The sequence below is a fragment of the Schistocerca nitens genome, chromosome 4, assembly GCF_023898315.1.
Source record: "Schistocerca nitens isolate TAMUIC-IGC-003100 chromosome 4, iqSchNite1.1, whole genome shotgun sequence".
NCBI lineage: Eukaryota > Metazoa > Arthropoda > Insecta > Orthoptera > Acrididae > Schistocerca > Schistocerca nitens.
The window spans coordinates 348,116,179-348,143,348 of record NC_064617.1 but is presented as its reverse complement, the minus strand read 5'-3'; the positions used below and the strand labels follow the sequence as shown (position 1 = coordinate 348,143,348).

The 27,170-nt window shown below is 39.5% G+C and overlaps 1 protein-coding gene across 1 annotated transcript in view; it reads right to left on the bottom strand.

Moving 5' to 3' along the window:
* The window catches only part of LOC126251849 (condensin complex subunit 3), a 217,772-nt gene that overhangs the window by 28,788 nt on the left and 161,814 nt on the right, over window positions 1–27,170 (bottom strand). Inside the window, exons 16-20 of the mRNA XM_049952524.1 lie at window positions 26,721–26,926; window positions 26,467–26,631; window positions 18,511–18,843; window positions 17,806–17,904; window positions 17,411–17,512 (exon numbers count right to left, since the gene is read on the bottom strand). Of these exons, the coding sequence (XP_049808481.1) occupies window positions 17,411–17,512; window positions 17,806–17,904; window positions 18,511–18,843; window positions 26,467–26,631; window positions 26,721–26,926 (905 nt within the window). The remainder of the gene's footprint in view (window positions 1–17,410; window positions 17,513–17,805; window positions 17,905–18,510; window positions 18,844–26,466; window positions 26,632–26,720; window positions 26,927–27,170) is intronic.

Genomic DNA, 27,170 nt, shown 5'->3' with positions numbered 1-27,170 from the left:
ATATTATTCTGGAGATTCTTACAACAAATAACAGAACAAATTGTTTTACAAGCAAACCACATTGATGATCAAGTAGCAACAGGAGTCTCCTTAGAAACATTTACAAAATACATGTACATTACTCAATTTTTTGAAGAATTCAAGTTTACATTTCAAATTGGATAATTTCTTTTTAATCATATAAAGTCTCAAGAATAAATACTGAAAAAGATGGTGTCCTACCCACAACAAACCACGAGGAGACAAGAGAGAAAAGCTGAGTCCTGCAAAACAAATGAATTTGAACTATCAGATAAATATCAACTGCTGTGCCAAGCTCATTCCACGAGTCACCCACCCAAGTCATTCATCTTAGTATTGGCTGCCAACATCTCCCAGTATCCCATTGGTGCAGTGCTGGTGCACATGCACCATGACAGCCAGCAACTCACAGTGTACATGTCAAAAATGTTATCCGCATCATTATAAACCCACTCAACAGCACACAAATGCTGTTACACTTTCCCCAGTTACTTCTGATCTTAATATAACATGCAATGCTCATGAAATCTCATGTATTTGAGCTGACAAGGCTGGAAATAGGCTCTTCAGCTCTTGAATTGCAGGAGCCAACAGTAGACACACCACTTTGCAAAAAGAATGTCATTTCATGAACGGGAGTTTTACAGATGCCAACCAAAATTTAAGCTTATCAACTAGCTCTCCTGTTTGTTATATCTGTTTAGGTTACTGGACAAGGTGATAAACATAAAGAGCAACAGCAATTACACTAACTATATTTGCTTAACCCAGAAGTTGTGTTTATGTTTATTTCCTCTGCCTTTTTGGCTAATAACACTCTGAGGGAAAGCAACTAACATCTGCCACAATTTGTTTACATTGTTGTTAAAATAGCCACCTTAAAAACTGATTTTTATTCATACTAAAATGAGGATTTTGGATGAAGAAATAACATACTCTTTGCAGATGTTTAAGAATAAGACGTATTTTTTAGAGGACATAAAATTCTGAGATATCCAATGTGACACTGAACTCTCTTCCAGGCATTCCAACAGTGTTCAGAAATCACACATCTGCAAATGGCAAAGACAAGAGTGCCCATTATATCAAAATGTCAGTGAAGCATTCACAAAGTAATCTCTGGCAAAACAAGTGTGTAGGAAACATACACTCAGCTGTAGACAGCAAAACTTTTGGAACTGTTAAAAACACTATTGTCTGGTGACATTTAGTGTAGATCACTCCACGCAAAGTTAGTGTGATACACCTGCTAGTGAACACTGGAAGACTGTTCAAAGATGGTAGTCTTCATCCATTTTGTTTAGAAAAGTCCTTGTGTATGTAATTACATAATAAAACTATATGCAATGGCACGTGTGATCAGCCTGGTGTAGAGGAAGGTCACAATGAGGTAAAAAGGATACGAATTTACTGTAGAATCTTTACTTTTGTTTTTAATTTCCTATCTTCATTGTTTTAGTTTGCTAAGTCACAAAAAATGTACGTTTTTGGTCTGTGATTGTAAAATACTGATCATATGCTCCAACTCGTTCATTCGAAACTGAATTGTCCTTTGCAAGGAGCTGGGAAAATTAATTGCAAGTATACAAACTGAGTAAGCCCTTGTTGCAGCACACTGAAACATGCGTATTAGAAAGTAATTTTCCAAGAGCTGCACAGAAGAACAGATGGGACTATAGTTCAAGTTTGAACATTAACTGCCATGATGGTGCAAAAATTCTGAAAATGTTGTGTAGTAGAACTCAAGAAAATGGGATTCAGAAGTTCACACAGCTTTATAACTATCAAAGGTGGTATGCACATGCACTGGACAATCTTGGAATTGTTTGGATAATTTTATTTTTTCCCTTTCAAGTGAACAACCTCATCAACACAAAGAAATTAAAAAAGTATCATGGTGTAGTTTGCAGCAGTATATACATTCAGAGTGTATGAAAATTAATCTGAGAGTGATAAATATAATAAATCAATCCACCCTCCCCTCTTTTTTTCTGCACTGTAATGAGTAGCTGGTCTGATAAATCTACACTGCGCACTGCACCATGTGACAAGCATCTGTGAAACAGTCTTTACTCTACTACTGATCATGCTGGGCAAAGGAGATGGATGTGAACCTAGAGGCCTTTATTCCTGTGTTCTACCATAAAAACAATTTTTGTGAAGTGAGGAAAGAATAATAAATTAATGTGGATATTTTCCTCTTCTTTATTACTGATGTGTAGACACAAATACAGTGCCTCTTAAATTATTTTGAGCCTTGCAATTTAATGAAAACAGGCAGCCACAAGAAGTCTTTCAATTCGCACTCTTTGTTGGAGCACATGCATCTGCACATTTACTGTCTCTATACATGTACTAACGACATTGCCAACCTGGCAGTTTCAGCATATTGCATACGAGGCGTCAACACTGCTGCCCTGCATTTTGAACAGACCCGTAAAAAGCATAGCAGCAAGCAACCAACTTGATTTATAAATCAACAGCCTGTGACTGTGATGATGGCTCCTCCAAGGTACTCCCATTAGGCATTGCTGGCACAGCAGCATGACACCTGATAAAAATTAATGGGTGCTGAACTTATCCTCACAATAGCAAATAAAGTTATGCAGCACACAAGTCATTATTTTACTATTGTTACAATACAGTCCTTGTTTTATGCGGCTGACCCCTCAAACACACTAAATTTAATTTGGATGTTAACATCCCGACACTGCATTTGACATTTCTGATCTGTACACATTTGAAAACTAGATATTGCATAATTCAACAATTTTAGGAAATGGCTGCGTTAAGTATGATAGTAAAGGAGAAAGTATCTTCCACAATGAGGTAGTAGAGAAATAGCTCATCATTCGAATTTCCTGGCGAAGAAGTACGATATGGAAAATTCAGTTTATGTTCTTTGAGCTACCAACCAAATGAAGAGTGGTAAAATATCACTTCGTTGCTGTTCTTTCCATGATTCCCGCCATCGGTCAGCATAAACATGCCATAAGCATCAGCGACAGCCATCACCACAATTGCAAAATAACCTTTGTAACTTATGGTTCGAGATTATTTGATAGTCTGGCAATTCCACAATTCGGCATACTGATCTGCAAAAACTTTCCACATACATTGATCCTGAACAGGCATAAATAATGAATGCAGGCGAATCCAGAAATCTTCAGATGTTGATCAAACAATGTTATTGATGGCACCTTTTTCTCTGTAAAACTGAAGAGCTAGGTCTTGAAAGCTGCCTGCTGAAGCCAAATACCTGCAATGATAGTTAATGAGTATTTGTGAGACGTTGTACTAAAAATTAATATAGTAATACAAATTACTGGAAAATTTGCAGAACTTCTACATGTTACAACCCCGCTAACTTATATGACCACAAACATGTCATGTTTTGCAAGTACAGAAACAGATATAAACTTAAGTCATTTTTAAGGACATATCTTCTTTGTGTTTGCTTTAGTTTGCATTAATTTCAAAACAGATTTGCCACAAACAAAGGAAAACATCAGCACTTCTTTTGGAAGGTTGTTGAAGCCTCAGAAATCTGTCTAGGAAAAACTGAAGAAACCCATTATTTGTCACCCCTCTACCCCAACCTATCGTTCTTTCGCTTGAACACGAAGGGGCCTTTCTCTTCTGGAAATGTACCAAACAAGTAAAATATGGACAGTATGGGAGCCTCTAGTGAACAACTGACCACCACAGAAACTCAAATTGGCACGTTGTGATACATTGGAAGAAATATGTGATGTGGTTGAATATGACACGGTACAATTAAACTTCCCTCGGAGACAGAAGCCAATAGGAAAGATGTCAACAACGTATTTGACAACTGACTGAAAAAAAAGTGAAAATATACTAGCAGTCACTCATTGATGATGCTGAATGGGTGACTATAGCCTACGCTCTCTGATTTCAGAAAACTTTACGACATGTAAAAGAACTGAAAGCTAAATTCCTGTTACTTCTGAAAGAGCAGCTGGATGAAGCCAAGGAGGACACATTAGGTTTGTCCTTATAATTGTGGGGTTCTTCGCGTTCTTCAAACACATTGTCTACCCCTATGCATAGTTCACCATCCACCATGATGCTGTTGATGACAATTTATCTCACTTCAAATGCATCAGTGTTTTTTCTGACTACCACCCCAGATGAATCTTATACTACCTTGTGAAACCGAACAATTGTCCCCTTATTAATTTGTAACCATTATTTATATTCATTACATTCTTTGTTTCAATGACTGCTTCATAGCCTGTGCCATATGGATCCTATTCATCAACACCACCTTTTCTGAATTGTGCAAGTGGGAACTCTCCCTGCAATATATTCTATGTTCCCGTAACAATCCTGTCCTCCTCAACCTTTGTTAGACACTGTCCTCACCCATCCAGCCCCTTTCCTGTTCCCATTCCAGCACTACACAGCCCTCATCCCACCACTGCACCCAGTCTTTTTACTTCCTCCTTTTCCGCTAACCCCCATCCCCTCCCCACCCTCCGTCTAACCTCCCGACTGCACATACGTGCCATACCCTCTCTCCACCTCGTCCCTGTGCACTCCCCAGCACTTCACTTCATTCTCTGCCATCCCTGCTCTACTATCCCTCCGCCTACCCGCCCCAGCTGCCTCCTTACCCCCACCCAGTCACCATTCCTGTCATGCACTGGTGCTGATGCTTGCAGAGTGGCTTCAGCTGCCTGAGACTGCAGTCGTGTGTGAGTTGTATTTGCACGTGGGGGGGGGGGGGGGGGGGGGTCTATTTTCGATGAAATCCTTACTTGCCAAAAGCTATATTTGTGACAGTCTTTTGTTGTGGCTATTTGCAACTCAGCATCTCCACTTTATGATGAGTAGCAACATTCTTTTTCATGCTATTGTTTTTTTTACATATGTGCCATATTGAATGAAGTAACTTTCTGTTGTTGTTGTGGTCTTCAGTCCTGAGACTGGTTTGATGCAGCTCTCCATGCTACTCTATCCTATGCAAGCTTCTTCATCTCCCAGTACCTACTGCAACCTACATCCTTCTGAATCTGCTTAGTGTATTCATCTCTTGGTCTCCCTCTACGATTTTTACCCTCCACGCTGCCCTCCAATACTAAATTTGTGATCCCTTGATGCCTCACAATATGTTCTACCAACCGATCCCTTCTTCTAGTCAAGTTGTGCCACAAACTCCTCGTCTCCCCAATTCTATTCAATACCTCCTCATTAGTTATGTGATCTACCCATCTAATCTTCAGCATTCTTCTGTAGCACCACATTTTGAAACCTTCTATTCTTTCCTTCCTAAACTATTTATCGTCCACGATTCACTTCCATTCATGGCTACACTCCATACAAATACTTTCAGAAATGACTTCCTGACACTTCAACCTACACTCGATGTGAACAAATTTCTCTTCTTCAGAAACACTTTCCTTGCCATTGCCAGTCTACATTTTATATCCTCTCTACTTCGACCATCATCAGTTATTTTGCTCCTCAAATAGCAAAACTCCTTTACTGCTTTAAGTGTCTGATTTCCTAATCTAATTCCCTCAGCATCACCCGACTTAATTCGACTACATTCCATTATCCTCGTTTTGCTTTTGTTGACGTTCATCTTATATCCTCCTTTCAAAACACTATCCATTCCGTTCAACTGCTCTTCCAAGTCCTTTGCTGTCTCTGACAGAATTACAATCTCATCGGCGAACCTTAAAGTTTTTATTTCTTCTCCATGGATTTTAATACCTACTCCGAACTTTTCTTTTGTTTCCTTCACTGCATTCTCAATATACAGATAGAATAACATCAGGGAGAGGCTACAACCCTGTCTCACTCCCTTCCCAACCACTGTTTTCCCTTCATACCCATCGACTCTTAACTGCCATCTGGTTTCCGTACAAATTGTAAATAGCCTTTCGCTCCCTGTATTTTACCCCTGCCACCTTCAGAATTTGAAAGAGAGTATTCCAATCAACATTGTCAAAAGCTTTGTCTACGTCTACAAATGCTAGAAACATAGGTTTGGCTTTTCTTAGTCTAGCTTCTAAAATAAGTCGTAGGATCAGTATTGCCTCACGTGTCCCCATATTTCTACGGAATCCAAACTGATCTTCCCCAAGGTCGGCTTCTACCAGTTTTTCCATTCGTCTGTAAAGAATTCGTGTTAGTATTTTGCAGCCATGACTTATTAAACTGATAGATCGGTAATTTTCACATCTGTCAACGCCTGCTTTCTTTGGGATTGGAATTATTATATGCTTCTTGAAGTCTGAGGGTATTTCGCCTGTCTCATACATTTTGCTCACCAGATGGTAGAGTTTTGTCAGGACTGGCTCTCCCAAGGCTGTCAGTAGTTCTAATGGAATGTTGTCTACTCCCGGGGCCTTGTTTCGACTCAGGACTTTCAGTGCTCTGTCAAACTCTTCACGCAATATCATATCTCCCATTTCATCTTCATTTACATCCTCTTCCATTTCCATAATATTGTCCTCAAGTACATTGCCCTTGTATAGAACCTCTATATACTCTTTCCACCTTTCTGCTTTCCCTTCTTTGCTTAGAACTGGGTTTCCATCTGAGCTCTTGATATTCATACAAGTGGTTCTCTTTTCTCCAAAGGTCTCTCTAATTTTCCTGTAGGCAGTATCTATCTTACCTCTAGTGAGATAAGCCTCTATATCCTTACATTTGCCCTCTAGCCGTGCCTGCTTAGCCATTTTGCACTTCCTGTCGATCTCATATTTGAGACGTTTGTATTCCTTTTTGCCTGCTTCATTTACTGTATTTTTATATTTTCTCCTTTTGTCAATTAAATTCAATATTTCTTCTGGCACCAAAGGATTTCTATTAGCCCTCGTCTTTTTACCTACTTGATCCTCTGCTGCCTTCACTACTTCACCCCTCAAAGCTACCCATTCTTCTTCTACTGTATTTCTTTCCCCCGTTCTTGTCAATTGTTCCCTTATGCTCTCCCTGAAACTCTGTGCAACCTCTGGTTTAGTCAGTTTATCCAGGTCCCATCTCCCTAAATTCCCACCTTTTTGCAGTTTCTTCAGTTTCAATCTGCAGTTCATAACCAATAGATTGTGGTCAGAATCCACATCTGCCCCTGGAAATGTCTTACAATTTAAAACCTGGTTCCTTAATCTCTGTCTTACCATTATGTAATCTATCTGATACCTTTTAGTATCTCCAGGGTTCCTCCATGTATACAACCTTCTTTGATGATTCTTGAATCAAGTGTTGGCTATGATTAAGTTATGCTCTGCGCAAAATTCTACCAGGTGGCTTCCTCTTTCATTTCTTAACCCCAATCAATATTCACCTACTACGTTTCCTTCTCTCCCTTTTCCTACTTCCGAATTCCAGTCACCCATGACTATTAAATTTTCGTCTCCCTTCACTACCTGAATAATTTCTTTTATTTCATCATACATTTCTTCAATTTCTTCGTCATCTGCAGAGCTAGTTGGCATATAGACTTGTACTCCCGTTGTAGGTGTGGGCTTTGTGTCTATCTTGGCCACAACAACGTGTTCGCTGTGCTGTTTGTAGTAGATTACCCGCATTCCTATCGTTTTATTCATTATTAAACATACTCCTGCATTACTCCTACTTGATTTTGTATTTATAACCCTGTATTCACCTGACCAAAAGTCTTGTTCCTCCTGCCACCGAACTTCACTAATTCCCACTATATCTAACTTTAACCTATCCATTTCCCTTTTTAAATTTTCTAACCTACCTGCCCGATTAAGGGATCTGACATTCCACGCTCCTATCCGTAGAACGCCAGTTTTCTTTCTGCTGATAACGACGTCCTCTTCGGTAGTCCCCGCCCGGAGATCCGAATGGGGGACTATTTTACCTCCGGAATATTTTACCCAAGAGGACGCCATGATCATACAGTAAAGCAGCATGCCCTCGAGAAAAATTACGGCCGTAGTTTCCCCTTGCTTTCAGCCGTTCGCAGTACCAGCACAGCAAGGCCGTATTGGTTAGTGTTACAAGGGCAGATCAGGCAATCATCCAGACTGTTGCCCCTGCAACTACTGAAAAGGCTGCTGCCCCTCTTCAGGACCACACGTTTGCCTGGCCTCTTAACAGATACCCCTCCGTTGTGGTTGCACCTACGGTACGGCTATCTGTATCGCTGAGGCACGCAAGCCTCCCCACCAACGGCAAGGTCTATGGTTCTATGTTGTCTTATTAAAAATAAACCTAGTGACCTTATACACCTGCATCCAGTTACTTTATTCTTCTGGTCATGTGAACACAGCATTATAAATACACAATCAAATAGGAATAATGCAGGAGTAGGTTTAATAATGAATAAAAAAATAGGAGTGCGGGTAAGCTATTACAAACAACATAGGGAATGCATTATTGTGGCGAAGCTAATGCCTGCTACAGTAGTACAAGTTTATATGCCAACTAGCTCTGCAGATGACGAAGAAATTGAAGAAATGTATGACGAGATAAAAGAAATTATTCTGGTAGTGAAGGGAGACGAAAATTTAATAGTCATGGGTGACTGGAATTCTATAGTAGGAAAAGGGACAGAAAGAAACGTAGTAGGTGAATATGCATTGGGGTTAAGAAATGAAAGAGGAAGCCGCCTGGTAGAGTTTTGCGCAGAGCATAACTTAATCATAGCTAACACTTGGTTCAAGAATCATCAAAGAAGGCTGTATACATGGAAGAACCCTGGAGATACTAAAAGGTATCAGATAGATTAAATAATGGTTAGACAGAGATTTAGGAACCAGGTTTTAAATTGTAAGACATTTCCAGGGGCAGATGTGGACTCTGACCATAATCTATTGGTTATGAACTGTAGATTAAAACTGAAGAAATTGCAAAAAGGTGGGAATTTAAGGAGATGGGACCTGGATAAATTGAAAGAACCAGACGTTGTAGAGAGTTGCAGGGAGAGAATTAGGGAACAATTGACAAGAATGGGGGACAGAATACAGTAGAAGAAGAATGGGTAGCTTTGAGAGATGAAATAGTGAAAGCAGTGGAGGAGCAAGTAGGTAAAAAGTTGAGGGCTAATAGAAATCCTTGGGTAACAGACGAGATACTGAATTTAATTGATGAAAGGAGAAAATACAGTAAATGCAGCAGGCAAAAAGGAATACAAACGTCTCAAATATGAGATCGACAGGAAGTGCAAAATGGCTAAGCAGGGTTGGCTAGAGGACAAATGTAAGGATGTAGAACCATGTATCGCTAGGGGTAAGATATATACTGCCTACAGGAAATATAAAGACACCTTTGGAGAAAACAGAACCACTTGCATGAATATCAAGAGCTCAGATGGAAACCCAGTTCTAAGCAAAGGAGGGAAAGCAGAAAGGTGGAAGGAGTATATAGAGGGTCTATACAATGGCGATGTACTTGAGGACACTATTATGGAAATGGAAGAGGATGTAGAAGAAGATGAAATGGGAGATACAATACTGCATGAAGAGTTTGACAGAGCACTGAAAGACCTGAGTCGAAACAAGGCCCTGGGAGTAGACAACATTCCATTAGAACTACTGACGGCCTTGGGAGAGCCAGTCCTGACAAAACTCTACCATCTGGTGAGCAAGATGTATGAGACAGGCGAAATACCCACAGACTTCAAGAAGAATATAATAATTCCAATCCCAAAGAAAGCAAGTGTTGACAGGTGTGAAAATTACCGAACTATCAGTTTAATAAGCCACGATTGCAAAATACTAACACAAATTCTTTACAGACGAATGGAAAAACTGGTAGAAGCCGACCATGGGGAAGATCAGTTTGGATTCTGTAGAAATGTTGGAACACGTGAGGCAAGACTGACCCTACAACTTATCTTAGAAGCTAGATTAAGGAAAGGCAAACCTACATTTCTAGCATTTGTAGACTTAGACAAAGCTTTTGACAATGTTGATTGGAATACTCTCTTTCAAATTCTGAAGGTGGCAGGGGTAAAATACAGGGAGCGAAAGGCTATTTACAATTTGTACGGAAACCAGATGGCAGTTAAGAGTCGATGGGTATGAAGGGAAAGCAGTGGTTGGGAAGGGAGTGAGACAGGGTTGTAGCCTCTCCCTGATGTTATTTTATCTGTATATTGAGCATGCAGTGAAGGAAACAAAAGAAAAGTTCGGAGTAGGTATTAAAATCCATGGAGAAGAAATAAAAACTTTAAGGTTCACCGATGAGATTGTAATTCTGTCAGAGACAGCAAAGGACTTGGAAGAGCAGTTGAACGGAATGGATAGTGTTTTGAAAGGAGGATATAAGATGAACGTCAACAAAAGCAAAACGAGGATATTGGAATGTAGTCGAATTAAGTCGGGTGATGCTGAGGGAATTAGATTAGGAAATGAGACACTTAAAGCAGTAAAGGAGTTTTGCTATTTGAGGAGTAAAATAACTGATGATGGTCGAAGTAGAGAGGATATAAAATGTAGACTGGCAATGGCAAGGAAAGTGTTTCTGAGAAGAGAAATTTGTTCACATCGAGTGTAGATTGAAGTGTCAGGAAGTCGTTTCTGAAAGTATTTGTATGGAGTGTAGCCATGTATGGAAGTGAATCGTGGACGATAAATAGTTTAGACAAGAAAAGAATAGAAGGTTTCGAAATGTGGTGCTACAGAAGAATGCTGAAGATTAGATGGGTAGATCACATAACTAATTAGGAGGTATTGAATAGAATTGGGGAGAAGAGAAATTTGTGGCACAACTTGACTAGAAGAAGGGATCGGTTGGTAGAACATATTGTGAGGCATCAAGGGATCACCAATCTAGTATTGGAGGGCAGCGTGGAGGGCAAATGTCATAGAGGGAGACCAAGAGATGAATACACTAACCAGATTCAGAAGGATGTAGGTTGCAATAGGTACTGGGAGATGAAGAAGCTTGCAAAGGATAGAGTAGCATGGAGAGCTGCATTAAACCAGTCTCAGGACTGAAGACAACAACAACAACAACAACAACAACAAAACCATCTTTTGACCATTTCCGGGGAAAATTCAGTATGACAAACATGAAATTTGTAACTGCACACCAGAAAACATAAATGAGAAAATTTCCAGAACTTCTCCAAATATTTCCACAGAGATCCCTTTGTATACACTTGATTACTGGATAAATACGACCTTAACAGGACAGACATATTAGAAATCATTGCAGTGGATGCTATAACTGGGTAACACTCTCATCTTGTTAATATTACGATATAGTTAACTTTAGAACAGAAGAAATTCCATATGCAATTAAATGGAATTTACCACGAAGTCTTCCCCCCCCCTGAACCATGGACCTTGCCGTTGGTGGGGAGGCTTGCGCGCCTCAACGATACAGATAGCCGTATCGTAGGTGCAACCACAACGGAGGGGTATCTGCTGAGAGGCCAGACAAACGTGTCGTTCCTGAAGAGGGGCAGCAGCCTTTACAGTAGTTGCAGGGGCAAGTCTGGATGATTGACTGGTCTGGCCTTGTAACACTAACCACAACGGCCTTGCTGTGCCGGTACTGCGAACGGCTGAAAGCAAGGGGAAACTACAGCCGTAATTTTTACCGAGGGCATGCAGCTTTACTGTATGATTAAATGACGATGGCGTCCTCTTGGGTAAAATATTCCGGAGGTAAAATAGTCCCCCATTCGCATCTCCGGGCGGGGACTACTCAAGTGGACGTCGTTATCAGGAGAAAGAAAACTGGCGATCTACGGATCGGAGCGTGGAATGTCAGATCCCTTAATCGGGCAGGTAGGTTAGAAAATTTAAAAAGGGAAATGGATAGGTTAAAGTTAGATATAGTGAGAATTAGTGAAGTTCAGTGGCAGGAGGAACAAGACTTTTAGTCAGGTGAATACAGGGTTATAAATACAAAATCACATAGGGGTAACACAGGAGTAGGTTTAATAATGAATAAAAAAAAAATAGGAGTACGGATAAGCTACTACAAACAGCATAGTGAATGCATTGCTGTGGCCAAGATAGACACGAAGCCTACGCCTACTACAGTAGTACAAGTTTATATGCCAACTAGCTCTGCAGATGGCGAGGAAATTGAAGAAACGTATGATGAAATAAAAGAAATTATTCAGGTAGTGACGGAAGACGAAAATTTAATAGTCACGGGTGACAGGAATACGAGAGTAGGAAAAGGGAGAGAAGGAAACGTAGTAGGTGAATATGCATTGGGGTTAAGAAATGAAAGAGGAAGCCGCCTGGTAGAATTTTGCGCAGAGCATAACTTAATCATGGCTAATACTTGGTTCAAGAATCATAAAAGAAGGTTGTATAAATGGAAGAACCCTGGAGATACTAAAAGGTATCAGATAGATTATATAATGGTAAGACAGAGATTTAGGAACCAGGTTTTAAATTGTAAGACATTTCCAAGGGCAGATGTGGACTCTGACCATAATCTATTGGTTATGAACTGTAGATTAAAACTGAAGAAATTGCAAAAAGGTGGGAATTTAAGGAGATGGGACCTGGATAAATTGAAAGAACCAGAGGTTGTAGAGAGTTGCAGGGAGAGAATTAGGGAACAATTGACAAGAATGGGGGAAAGAAATACAGTAGAAGAAGAATGGGTAGCTTTGAGGGGTGAAGTAGTGAAGGCAGCAGAGGATCAAGTAGGTAAAAAGACGAGGGCTAATAGAAATCCTTTGGTGCCAGAAGAAATATTGAATTTAATTGATGAAAGGAGAAAATATGAAAATGCAGTAAATGAAGCAGGCAAAAAGGAATACAAACGTCTCAAATATGAGATCGACAGGAAGTGCAAAATGGCTAAGCAGGGATGTCTAGATGACAAATGTAAGAATGTAGAAGTATGTATCACTAGGGGTAAGATATATACTGCCTACAGGAAAAATAAAGAGACCTTTGGAGAAAAGAGAACCACTTGCATGAATATCAAGAGCTCAGATGGAAACCCAGTTCTAAGCAAAGAAGGGAAAGCAGAAAGGTGGAAAGAGTATATAGAGGTTCTATACAAGGGCAATGTACTTGAGGACAATATTATGGAAATGGAAGAGGATGTAAATGAAGATGAAATGGGAGATATGATATTGCGTGAAGAGTTCGACAGAGCACTGAAAGACCTGAGTCGAAACAAGGCCCCGGGAGTAGACAACATTCCATTAGAACTACTGACAGCCTTGGGAGAGCCAGTCCTGACAAAACTCTACCATCTGGTGAGCAAAATGTATGAGACAGGCGAAATACCCTCAGACTTCAAGAAGCATATAATAATTCCAATCCCAAAGAAAGCAGGCGTTGACAGATGTGAAAATTACCGAACTATCAGTTTAATAAGTCATGGCTGCAAAATACTAACACGAATTCTTTACAGACGAATGGAAAAACTGGTAGAAGCCGACCTTGGGGAAGATCAGTTTGGATTCCGTAGAAATATGGGGACACGTGAGGCAATACTGATCCTACGACTTATTTTAGAAGCTAGACTAAGGAAAGGCAAACCTACGTTTCTAGCATTTGTAGACGTAGACAAAGCTTTTGACAATGTTGATTGGAATACTCTCTTTCAAATTCTGAAGGTGGCAGGGGTAAAATACAGGGAGCGAAAGGCTATTTACAATTTGTACGGAAACCAGATGGCAGTTAAGAGTCGATGGGTATGAAGGGAAAGCAGTGGTTGGGAAGGGAGTGAGACAGGGTTGTAGCCTCTCCCTGATGTTATTCTATCTGTATAATGAGCATGCAGTGAAGGAAACAAAAGAAAAGTTCGGAGTAGGTATTAAAATCCATGGAGAAGAAATAAAAACTTTAAGGTTCGCCAATGAGATTGTAATTCTGTCAGAGACAGCAAAGGACTTGGAAGAGCAGTTGAACGGAATGGATAGTGTTTTGAAAGGAGGATATAAGATGAACGTCAACAAAAGCAAAACGAGGATATTGGAATGTAGTCGAATTAAGTCGGGTGATGCTGAGGGAATTAGATTAGGAAATGAGACACTTAAAGCAGTGAAGGAGTTTTGCTATTTGAGGAGCAAAATAACTGATGATGGTCGAAGTAGAGAGGATATAAAATGTTGACTGGCAATGGCAAGGAAAGTGTTTCTGAAGAAGAGAAATTTGTTCACATCGAGTGTAGATTAAAGTGTCAGGAAGTCATTTCTGAAAGTTTTTGTATGGAGTGTAGCCATGAATGGAAGTGAATCTTGGACGATAAATAGTTTAGGAAGGAAAGAACAGAAGGTTTCAAAATGTGGTGCTACAGAAGAATGCTGAAGATTAGATGGGTAGATCACATAACTAATGAGGAGGTATTGAATAGAATTGGGGAGACGAGGAGTTTGTGGCACAACTTGACTAGAAGAAGGGATCGGTTGGTAGGACGTGTTCTGAGACATTGAGGGATCACCAATTTAGTATTGGAGAGCAACGTGGAGGGTAAAAATCGTAGAGGGAGACCAAGAGATGAATACACTAAGCAGATTCAGAAGGATGTAGGCTGCAGCAGGTACTGGGAGATGAAGAAGCTTGCACAGGATAGAGTAGCATGGAGAGCTGCATCATCAAACCAGTCTCAGGACTGAAGACCGCAACAACAACATCATGAAGTACCTTTCATTAACCAGGCTGATGACAGTTCTCATGCCCTGTAACTAGATGTTTTGTATATATCATTCTTAACGTCTCTATAGTTATTCAATGATGATATTTCCTGTGAATGACTACTGCTTTTTAAGATGTCAGACCTATTAATGCTCACACAATGTAACTGTGGTGCAATATGATCAATAATCAGTTTTTGACACAACAGAGAAGGTACTTAATTGTCTGTCACATAGTCATGTATGTGTCTGCACGATTGCTTTATGGTAACTGTTGAAAGAGGTAATCACTGGTTTTTTAAGTATTTACTATTCTCCATGTTATGAACTAATCGCATATTGTCAGTCTGACCATCAAGCTAGTGTTACTAATCCACAGGTGACCAAACAACTATCTCCTCATACAGAACAAACTGCCTTCTGCAGTGCTGAAGGAGAGTACTCTACAACTAACTGCTGGATTCAAGTCTTAACTAAAGTCAGTATCATTCACAGAATTTCGCCTCACGCAGGCCATCAGCTGAAACCATTTAAAGGTATTTATTATCGAGAGTGGTAAGATGCTTACAAGTTAAAATAGAGGTCACTCTGTGTGGCAAACTGCCTCGCAGAGTTTCTACTTTTAGTTAAGCACCCAATACAAGGTGTGGCTATAAAATAACTTCACACAAATTTTCCTTTCATGTAAACCATGCTGGAGGTCCTTCTCTGTGGGCTCCTCGATGACACGCATAGCTTTTTCTTTCGCTGCTTCAGTGGATTGAAATCTTATTCGTTTTAATGCAGATTTGGCCTTGGTGAATACATAGAAGTCACATGGCACTAGGTCACACAAATAAGATGGGGGGTCTAACACAGTGATACTGTATGTCACTAGAAACCTCTTCACAGACTTTGTAGCATGAGCCAGTGTGTTGCCTTGATGCAGAACCCATGACACATTCTTCCACATTTCGGATTTTCTTTTTCCCCCTCTCTCATAGAGTTGAGCAAGAACCTCAAGGTAGTAATACCGATTATTAGTTTGACCTTCAGGGACTCTGAGCTACACAATATCATTGATATTGAAAATAACTACCATCATTGCTGTGAATCTTTATTCGCCATTCGAGGTTTATTCATTGAATTGGGCCCTTCCAGTGCATGGATTGGCATATAGTTTCTGCATCATCAATGAAAACCCAAAGTTAGTCCAATATCATCACTCTCTCCCAGAAACTACGATAATTTTCAATGATATTCAAAGTATCAATACAAACATTTTCATGAGCTGCTTTTTGTTTAATTGTGAGAATTTTTGACACCAGTTTCGCACACACTTTCCTCATGTGAAATTGACTACGTAAAATCTGCCTTACGCATTCTTTGCCAATTCCTAAAATTTTAGCAATTGATGAGGTACTTAACCGACAGTCAGATCGAGTCAAATTATCTACTTTTTCGATGTTTTCATCTGTTTTTGATGTTGGAAGGCATCCTGAGCATGAGTCATCTTCATCATAATCTTGGCCATCATGGAAATGCTTGAACCACTCGAAAGCCCATGTACATGATATACAGTCTTCACCATGGACTTCTTTTATTAAAGGCAGGTTTCAGCAACAGTTTTTCCAAGTTTCATGTAAAGCTGACGACAATTTGTTGTTCTATTTTTGCACTTATAATTTTTTTGTGGCAAAACAAAATAACAGCTCTTCCACAAATGAAAGTCACTGTTACAATGATTTGTCTACGGACAACACAGATGCCACATTGGACTGAGGAGGATTCACAGCTATTGGTCTTTCATCTCTGGTATATGCGTGACATTGGTCACGTTATTTTATAGCCACACCTCATTTATTGAAAAAAAAGCTGTCCTACCACAGGTCTTTGGGACACACTGGTAACTGTACAGTTGCAGATTGAGTAAAAACTTTTTAGGACTATAAGCTTTCCAATTATGGCCAAATAAAAATTCTGCACCATATTCCTAATGTTACTGCTTTGCTAGCATACTTATGCAGTGCCCCATTCGCCACCAGTTTTCGTGCTAGGTCTTCCACTGTTCTTATGATGGACAACTGCAACATTTTCCAGTTGCAGACACCCATGAACAAATTCATATGCAGATACGTATTTGTATTCATATGACTTCAACTGTCTTCACCCACTGCAGTGTGAAGGTGTACTAAATGGACTACTATACGGGGATTATGAAAGCTCTCATCAAACCAGACTGGTTACAGAGTTAAAACACCTAAAATCAGTTTTCTGGGAGCAAGGACATAACAATCTCCAAATCTGACACCAAAGGAGAATATGCTTCATGCTGTTGGAAAAACAGGAGTAAAACACCTATACTAATAGTGTATTTAATGTTGACGAGAAACACATTTGCTAAAACTGGAAGAATTTTCTGTGAAAACAATATCGTGCATAATATGCACAACCAAAGCTTTCAAGACTCTGAAGGACAATCTGGTATTCAGAACGAAAGTAGCCCCCGTATTCCATGTGAGAAAATTTATGTAGGCCGGACCACCTGGTATATACGGGAGACGTGCACAGAACACAGGCAATACAGAAACAAGTGCCAGCCAAAATTGCCAGCTGCTGCAGAGCACTGCCTCTCTATAGGACCCAGTATGAAGTATGACAGGAACAAAGTGTAAGAGCAGGCCAGCACTTTCTGCAAGTGTATTTGAAAGGAATCGATTGAGTTCTGAGCTGCATATGTAAGAGCAGTTCAAGATCATTGTATGCTGGGAAAACCTATCATCAAATTTCAGTGTGCCTACTGAATCACACACAAATGTGAGTGCATTTTATCAAACTTACTTGCTGTGAAACATTTTTTTTGCTTAGGGTTTTGCTTTTCTTGCTAGTTTCAGTTTCATTACCGCCCTCAGGATGATCAGCTACGACATTTTCTTCTGCAACCTGAAAACCAACAGAAATACTTTATTGAGAAATACATTATATCTTTACTTAGTTCCAACTGTCTTCAATATACTTAGTAAAGGAAGCTGGTTATGTAAAACAGCAGTCATTCTTATTCATATAAATGCATGTGTGAATGTGTATTTGCAGTACAGATATTGTGCATTCACTTAAATTACTCTTAGAACAATTTAAATTATTTTACAAAAGTAAGTCACTTTAAATTTAAAGATATTTTCATTTAATACATCTGAGTCATAGTCTGAAGAAATTATAGATGGATATTAACTCACTTGTGGCGAAATTACTTCTGGAGAAATGATGTTTTGATTTTCTGTCAACAATTCCTCATGAACAACAGGCAGATTACATTCACTATCCAGCTCCCTTTCCTGTAATAAAAGTTATGAAGATAATGGTAAACAGAACTTATATACTAAATTAGAGATGTGATATACATATCTTGTCATTTCAAGAATTAGTCCATGGGCCCACTTTTATTTCAGATTTCAGTAGCAACAAACTAAACTGAGAGAAAGAAACTGAAAGAATTGCTACTCTTCACTACACAGAAATCACTAACTACAATATTTTTATCTCACACACAAAATGAATCAACAAATCTGGTATGCTACAGTTAGCTTTAAAACTTCTTACTATTACTGGTGACATTTTGGACAATCACAACACCAGTTTAACAATGACATTACTGAAACCAACCGGCAGATAAGTTTGGGAACCCTCTACAGCACAACTTTCAATTACATCAGCAGTTCATCAAAAGTGCATTACCACGGTGTTCACTGACAAATCTCCAACGCCTCAACAGGGGGCTGGGGGAAGGTAGCAATAACCCAAAGTAAATAATTATTCATTTGTTCTCATTTTGGCAACTGTTTCTTCATGTCTGATTGATAACACACAGATATTTGGGCACTTATTGGTACAGTAGTTTCAGTTCAAAATATTCCAAATATCACTTATGCTCAAGAACTTACAGCGATGAAGTCTCCATCTTCACTATCAAGACTCAAGGCTCGTCTTGCATCTCTAATTGCAATTTCTAGGGGTGAACTCTGTGTTTTCCTAGTTTTCTTTTTTCTGTTTGTAGTGGCATCTGCAGTGCGTTTTGTCTTCTTCAGCGTTTTCCCCTCTTCCTCACTCATTTCACCATCTGAGCCACCACTGAGTGAGAGAAGATCATTGCCTTGTGGGTGTTCCATATTTCCATTTACTTCACCACCAGTCAATTTTGATTGGGAGTCAGGACCTCTTTCCAAAATTTGCTCAAACTTCTTCACATAATTTATTAGTGACTTCTCAAGAACAACCTGAAAATATAAATAGCAGAAAATAGTTCACATAAATGTGCAACTATCTACAATTTGCACTAAACTATAGCTGAAACGAATAGTTTTTAAGAAAATATATTTGCTGCACTAAAGTAAACAGCATTAGGAAAACACTGAACACAACAGCAAACAAATATTTTTAATAATTTTAATAATATTAATAATTTTAATAATAATAATAATAATAATAATCCCCGTGGAGGCCTGGGAAAAGAATAGGCCTCCGGTATGTTCTGCCAGTCGTAAAAGGCGACGAAAAGAACAAACCACTAATACGGCTAACCCCCCTTTTAGTGTGATGAGTTGGTTCAGGACAGAACTAAAGAAGCCTCGGACAAGCGCCGTCATGGTCGGGGACAACGTTTGAACCCTATGCCCGTCCACAATGGTAACGACACTGCTAGCCAACTGGAAAATGATTTAAATCCAAACAGAGGTGTTTTGCAGGATATGCTTCCTACAACCACCCTAGAAGGAAAACAAAGGCAGAGGATAAGATGGTCAGATGAAGTTAATCGACACCTCATGTTCTGTTACTACCAAGCAACAAACCTAGGAACCAACACAACTGGATACAGATCACAAGTATACACAACATTTATTACCAGATACCCAGAATTAAAATTTTTAACAGAACAACGACTAGCTGATCAGATCCGTGTAATAATCAAAAATAACAGGATACCCCAGTCAGAATTAGAAAACATCAAACAACAAGTACAACAAATACTGGAACAAAATAATGTGCAATCAGAAGAAGAAGAAGAAGAAGAAGAAGAAGAAAATACAGTAATGGACTCAAACATCCCAGAGCAAACAAACAAAGAACAACACGCATCAATTAAACAATCAGAGGAAAACGAAATCTTACGACAGCCACCAGAACAAGCACAAATAGAACACGAAGTGACACACCATGTTAGATATAGAAGAAAAATTTCAGCTGACATATATAGAATACAAAGACACAAATACAGACATTAGACCATTCTTGCATAGACTGCCAAGTACCCCACAAGTCGAAACAACAATAAAAACTATCAACACAATCATACACAACAAAATAAATGAAAACACAACTATGGAAGAGTTACAACTACTGGTTTATATAGGAGCACTCACTACACTAAATATACACACTAGGCAGAGATCAGAACCAACCATCACACAGAAGAAACCCACAAAACCAGCATGGAATCACAGGCTACAGATCAGAATAGAAAAACTGAAAAAGGACATCGGACAGCTAACGCAATTTATAAGAAATGATATGTCAGGGGGGGAAAAAAAAAAAACGAAAAAGGTTAGGTAAAATCTCACAACAAGAAGCGATAGAGCAATTAGATGAGAAGAAGCAGAAATTACAAGCACTGGCCAAACGACTTAGGAGATACAAAAAAAGTGAAAATAGAAGGAAACAAAACCAAACATTCAACGCAAACCAAAAGAAATTTTACCAGACAATAGATAACACACATATTAAAATAGACAATCCACCTAACATAACAGACATGGAACACTTCTGGAGCAACATATGGTCAAACCCGGTACAACATAACAGGCATGCACGGTGGATACAAGCAGAAACAGACACATACAAGATGATACCACAAATGCCTGAAGTGATAATTTTGCAACATGAAGTCACCCAAGCTATTAATTCTACTCACAATTGGAAAGCCCCTGGAAAAGATAAAATAGCAAATTTCTGGCTAAAGAAGTTCACCTCAACACATTCACATCTAACTAAATTATTTAACAGTTACATTGCAGACCCATACACATTCCCTGATACACTTACTCATGGAATAACTTATCTGAAACTTAAAGATCAAGCAGACACAGCAAACCCAGCTAAATATTGCCCCATAACATGCCTACCAACAATATACAAAATATTAACTTCAGTCATTACACAGAAATTAATGACACATACAACACAGAACAAAATTATAAATGAAGAACAAAAAGGCTGTTGCAAAGGAGCACGAGGATGTAAAGAGCAACTGATAATAGATGCAGAGGTGACATATCAAGCTAAAACTAAACAAAGGTCACTACACTACACATACATTGATTACCAAAAAGCTTTTGATAGTGTACCCCACTCATGGTTACTACAAATATTGGAAATATACAAAGTAGATCCTAAATTGATACAGTTCCTAAATATAGTAATGAAAAATTGGAAAACCACACTTAATATCCAAACAAATTCAAATAATATCACATCACAGCCAATACAGATTAAGCGTGGAATATACCAAGGAGATTCATTAAGTCCTTTCTGGTTCTGCCTTGCTCTGAACCCACTATCCAACATGCTAAATAATACAAATTACGGATACAATATCACTGGAACATACCCACACAAAATCACACATTTGCTATACATGGATGATCTAAAACTACTGGCAGCAACAAATCAACAACTCAATCAATTACTAAAGATAACAGAAGTATTCAGCAATGATATAAATATGGCTTTTGGAACAGACAAATGTAAGAAAAATAGCATAGTCAAGGGAAAACACATTAAACAAGAAGATTACATATTGGATAACCACGACTGCATAGAAGCGATGGAAAAAAAAAAAAACAGATGCCTATAAATATCTAGGATACAGACAAAAAATAGGAATAGATAATACAAATATTAAAGAAGAACTAAAAGAAAAATATAGACAAAGACTAACAAAAATACTGAAAACAGAATTGACAGCAAGAAACAAGACAAAAGCTATAAATACCTATGCTATACCAATATTGACCTACTCATTTGGAGTAGTGAAATGGAGTAACACAGACCTAGGAGCACTCAATACACTTACACGATCACAATGCCACAAATATAGAATACATCACATACATTCAGCAACAGAAAGATTCACATTAAGCAGAAAGGAAGAAGGAAGGGGATTTATCGACATAAAAAAACCTACATTATGGACAGGTAGACAATTTAAGAAAATTCTTTATCGAACGAGCAGAAATCAGCAAAATACACAAAGCAAACACTCATATAAATACATCTGCTACACCACTGCAATTTCATAACCACTTCTACAACCCTTTAGATCACATAACATCAACAGATACGAAGAAAGTAAATTGGAAAAAGAAAACACTACATGGCAAGCACTCGTACCATCTAACACAGCCACACATCGATCAAGACGCATCCAACACATGGCTAAGAAAAGGCAATATATACAGTGAGACGGAAGGATTCATGATTGCAATACAGGATCAAACAATAAACACCAGGTATTACAGCAAGCATATTATTAAAGATCCCAATACCACAACAAATAGAAACAGTAGATCACATCACAAGCGGATGTACAATACTAGCAAATACAGAATACCCCAGAAGACATGACAATGTTGCAAAAATAATTCATCAACAGCTTGCCTTACAACATAAACGTATCAAACAACACGTTCCTACATACAAGTATGCACCACAAAATGTACAGGAGAATGATGAATACAAATTATACTGGAACAGAACCATTATAACAGATAAAACAACGCCACATAACAAACCTGACATCATACTCACAATAAAAAGAAGAAATTAACACAACTAATTGAAATATCCATACCCAATACAACAAATATACAAAAGAAAACAGGAGAAAAAAATTGAAAAATACATCCAACTGGCTGAGGAAGTCAAAGACATGTGGCATCAGGATAAAGTTGACATCATACCAATTATATTATCATTATGATATGAATATAACAGAGGGAAACATTCCACGTGGAAAAATATATCTAAAAAGAAAGATGATGAGACTTACCAAACAAAAGCGCTGGCAGGTCGATAGACACACAAACAAACACAAATATACACACAAAATTCAAGCTTTCGCAACAAACTGTTGCCTCATCAGGAAAGAGGGGAAGGAGAGGGAAAGACGAAAGGATGTGGGTTTTAAGGGAGAGGATAAGGAGTCATTCCAATCCCGGGAGCGGAAAGACTTACCTTAGGGGGAAAAAAGGACAGGTATACACTCGCACACACACACATATCCATCCACACATACAGACGCAAGCATACATATGTCTGCTTGCGTCTGTATGTGTGGATGGATATGTGTGTGTGTGCGAGTGTATACCTGTCCTTTTTTCCCCCTAAGGTAAGTCTTTCCGCTCCCGGGATTGGAATGACTCCTTATCCTCTCCCTTAAAACCCACATCCTTTCGTCTTTCCCTCTCCTTCCCCTCTTTCCTGATGAGGCAACAGTTTGTTGCGAAAGCTTGAATTTTGTGTGTATATTTGTGTTTGTTTGTGTGTCTATCGACCTGCCAGCGCTTTTGTTTGGTAAGTCTCATCATCTTTCTTTTTAGATACAATTATATTATCAACTACAGGAGTCATACCACACAATATCCACCAGTACATCAACGCAATACAGCTACATCAAAACATATATATACAACTACAGAAATCCGTAATTATTGATACATGTTCAATTACCCGAAAGTTCCTAAATGCAATGTAACATATACCGTACAGTTAAAAGGAAGTCACGCTTGATCAAGGTCCGCGTCACTTTCATTTCGAACCAGAAATAAGGTCTGAGAAAGGAAAGAAATAATAACAATAATAATAATAATAATGCTGTGACAAGAACAAAAAGATGGAAGAGGAGGAGGAAGAAAAAATGACTCTACTTAATTAGTAACAAGAAGAATTTATGATCTGTAAGTTACCACAAATTTGTTTAATTACTTTCATCTCAGACTGTAAATCTGACTATCCCAAACATGTTGAAACAGTTTTTATAATATGTATCCATTGAAGTTAACTTGGGAAAGCTGCACACAGGAGTGGAAAGATGAAGAGCTTAATTAACCCTCTAACAAACCGCTTTTGAAAGACTGTCTATATATACCCTACCTACATTTCCTTTTTTAACAGAGATCCTCTACAATGTCTGAATTCCAATCCTCTACAATCTTTGAATTCAGATCATATTTTCAGTAAAGGGCTTCTATTCAACTTAAAAATTTAGATATCATTTTATGTTCCCCTCTGTATCACTTCTACAGATGTGACATTATCTGCTTTGCATTAGACCCACACTACACACCCAAGCACACTGCATGTGTCAAGATGGCAAATGTCACGTAAACAACCTGACGACAGTCTGTGGAATACAGACAATACAAGCTACTTCAATTGTCACTTACATTCAGTAGGATAAAAACACCGATACTCATAAATTTTCATGGAAACTTGATAATAGTTTCAATAAACAGGGCTCCATATGCTAATTTTGAATTATTTGTGAACAATTTGATGGGCTGCTTAACTATTCAACTTCCAAGCAGAAAGATGCAATATTAAGTAGCTAAATGGGTCCTCCACTTCATACAATCCAGCTCCCCTCATACAATTTGCACCTAGAGTTATGGGAAACAGCAGCTCTGCTACTGACAACATTTTTACACTGAGACTGCGAAGTGTTAGTTTAATTCCTATAGTTAATGATTTGTCAAACAACAGTGGTAATGCTCCCCCCACCCCCCTTGATGCAATAATTTACCAACAGCTGTATGTATTGTAGAAATTTATTTTATTTTATGAACTTCTATGTGAGACAGGGAGAGACAGAGGGGGGAGGGGGAAGGTGGGGGGAGAGGGGGAGAGAGGGGGAAGGGGGGAGAGAGGGGGAAGGGGGGAGAGAGGGGGAAGGGGCGAGAGAGGGGGAGAGGGCGGGAGAGGGGGGAGGGGGGAGAGAGGGAGAGAGGGGGGAAGGGGGGAGAGGTGGGAGAGGGGGAGAGAGGAGGGGGAGAGAGGAGGGGGAGAGAGGAGGGGGGAGAGAGGAGGGGGGAGAGAGGAGGGGGGAGAGAGGAGGGGGGAGAGAGGAGGGGGGAGAGAGGAGGGGGGAGAGAGGAGGGGGGAGAGAGGAGGGGGGAGAGAGGAGGGGGGAGAGAGGAGGGGGGAGAGAGGAGGGGGGAGAGAGGAGGGGGAGAGAGGAGGGGGGAGAGAGGAGGGGGGAGAGAGGAGGGGGGAGAGAGCAGGGGAGAGAGAGGAGGGGAGAGAGGAGGGGAGAGAGAGAAGGGGGAGAGAGAAGGGGGAGAGAGAGGAGGGGGGGAGAGAGGGGGGAGAGAGAGGGGGGGAGAGAGAGAGGGGGAGAGGGCGGGAGAGGGGGGAGAGAGGGGGGAGAGAGGGGGGAAGGGGGGAGAGGGGGGAGAGAGGAGGGGGGAGAGAGGAGGGGGGAGAGAGGAGGGGGGAGAGAGGAGGGGGGAGAGAGGAGGGGGGGAGAGAGAGGAGGGGGGAGAGAGAGGAGGGGGGAGAGAGAGGGGGGAGAGAGGGGGGGAGAGAGAGGGGGGAGAGAGAGGGGGGAGAGAGAGGGGGGAGAGAGAGGGGGGAGAGAGAGGGGGGAGAGAGAAGGATACTCTTTCTACTGCAGCCTATTTAAGTGCTAAGGCAACTTTTCAGATCTTTCATTGAACAACAGTGATTTGGCAGTCACCATCAGGTTTCTTTCCTCGCTCTGTCTCTCTCTCTCTCTCTCTCTCTCTCCTCCCACACACTGTATTGTCAACAAAGCTGGCTTCAGCACATATTTCTTTCGTTGTCATTAGTATCTCATCTAAACACTGTGATGTACGAGTGTAACTGCTGTCAAGGTGCCCACAGCTTGAGTAATGCACATGCTACCTCTGTTAGAGACGCTATCTGCTGCTCGCAAGTGTAGTGTTTCTGCACCATCATCCTGGCCTGACTACATGAAGCCTTGTAACTCTCCTGCCTTGTCCTAATATTTATTTCTCTTTTTCCTATGCACATGACAACTTTATTTCCATCTACCTTTCAGCATTCTCATTTTGGTTAAAACCTACATTAAATTACCTTTCTAAAAACAGAATTGACATTATTTTTTCTCTATAGCACTCGGTGGTCTTGTGGTCAGCAAAATACGTTTAAGCCAGGAATGTCAGTAATTTTTAAAACTAGGCTTATGAGTACTGTTTTTTAATTCCACCAATTTTTGTTTGCAATTGGACTTAGCAGTTCAGTACGTCTGTCACCTTCAACTTCCATCTATTTTTATAATTTCACTATTATGTATATAACTAACCAATTATGTAATTGTAAGTGGTGAAATTAAAGTTGTGGGAATGGGTCATGAGTCGTGCTTGGGTAGCTCAGTTGGTACAGCATTTGCCCGCATAAGACAAAGGTACTGAGTTCGAGTCTCGGTCCGGCAAACACTCCGCTGCATAGTGAAAATTTCATTATGTAACTGTATATTAATTTCTAACAACACTATTCTCTTATTTCATTTTGTTTCCCCAAAATAACTGAATTTCTACTCAGTTTCCTTGCTATTTTTACAACAGCTGGCTTCCTAATGTGGGATACGCTTTCCAAGTGCTTTGGAGACAAGGTCCAGTCATCAGTAACATACAATATGAAATTAATACTGTATATGCAAGTTCTTACAGCTGAGATAGCATCTTTAGTGGGGGGTACTTTTAAATTTCATAGTTTGATTTTATTTTACATGTTCTTACAACATCAGTAATACTCTGAATGTCGTTCTGGCCATAGCAGACAGTAACAGTTAACCATCATCTTACCTTATGCATCTGTTCAGCAAGGTTCTTCAAATCTTCACGAAGAACATCATTCAAGGACAATGAAAGGTTGACAAGTGTCTTAAGGTAAACTTTATTATAATAGTTTTCAGGATGTTTTAAGATTTCAGTACACAGTCTCACCGCCAAGCTGTTGTGTACATTTGCCTGTTAAAAACAAAACAAATATTAATCAAAACCGGTCATACTTGCACGTAAGGAGTTATCTGCAATCCATGAAAGTAATTATCTCTTACCTGTCCTTTAGACTTCATAATGTTTATAAGAAGTGACACCACCTCATTTTCATCCACTTCAGCTAAGGGACTATCCTCTGGTGCATCTAGAATTACTTTAAGAACTGGTAAAAATGCTTCCTCTAGCAATTCTGCTGCCTCAGGAACATGTGAGGTAAACATTTCTAGAAAGCACCCCAACATCTGGCGTACAGCTGGATCATGTTCTGAAAATTTAACAAAAGGTGTGATATAATACACAAGTGTAGTATTGGACAAGTAAGTAAACAAGCAAGTAAGTATCTGCACATCGATGCAATGTCGAAAACATGATGTAGACTTAAAATAGTCTTAAGCTTGGACTAGTACCATTGTCACAGTCCAAAGTATTAAATCAAAAAATAATAATAAAAAATCATTACTATATTATTTTTTCCTTGTTTCACAATCTCAACAGACCATTTCCCAGAC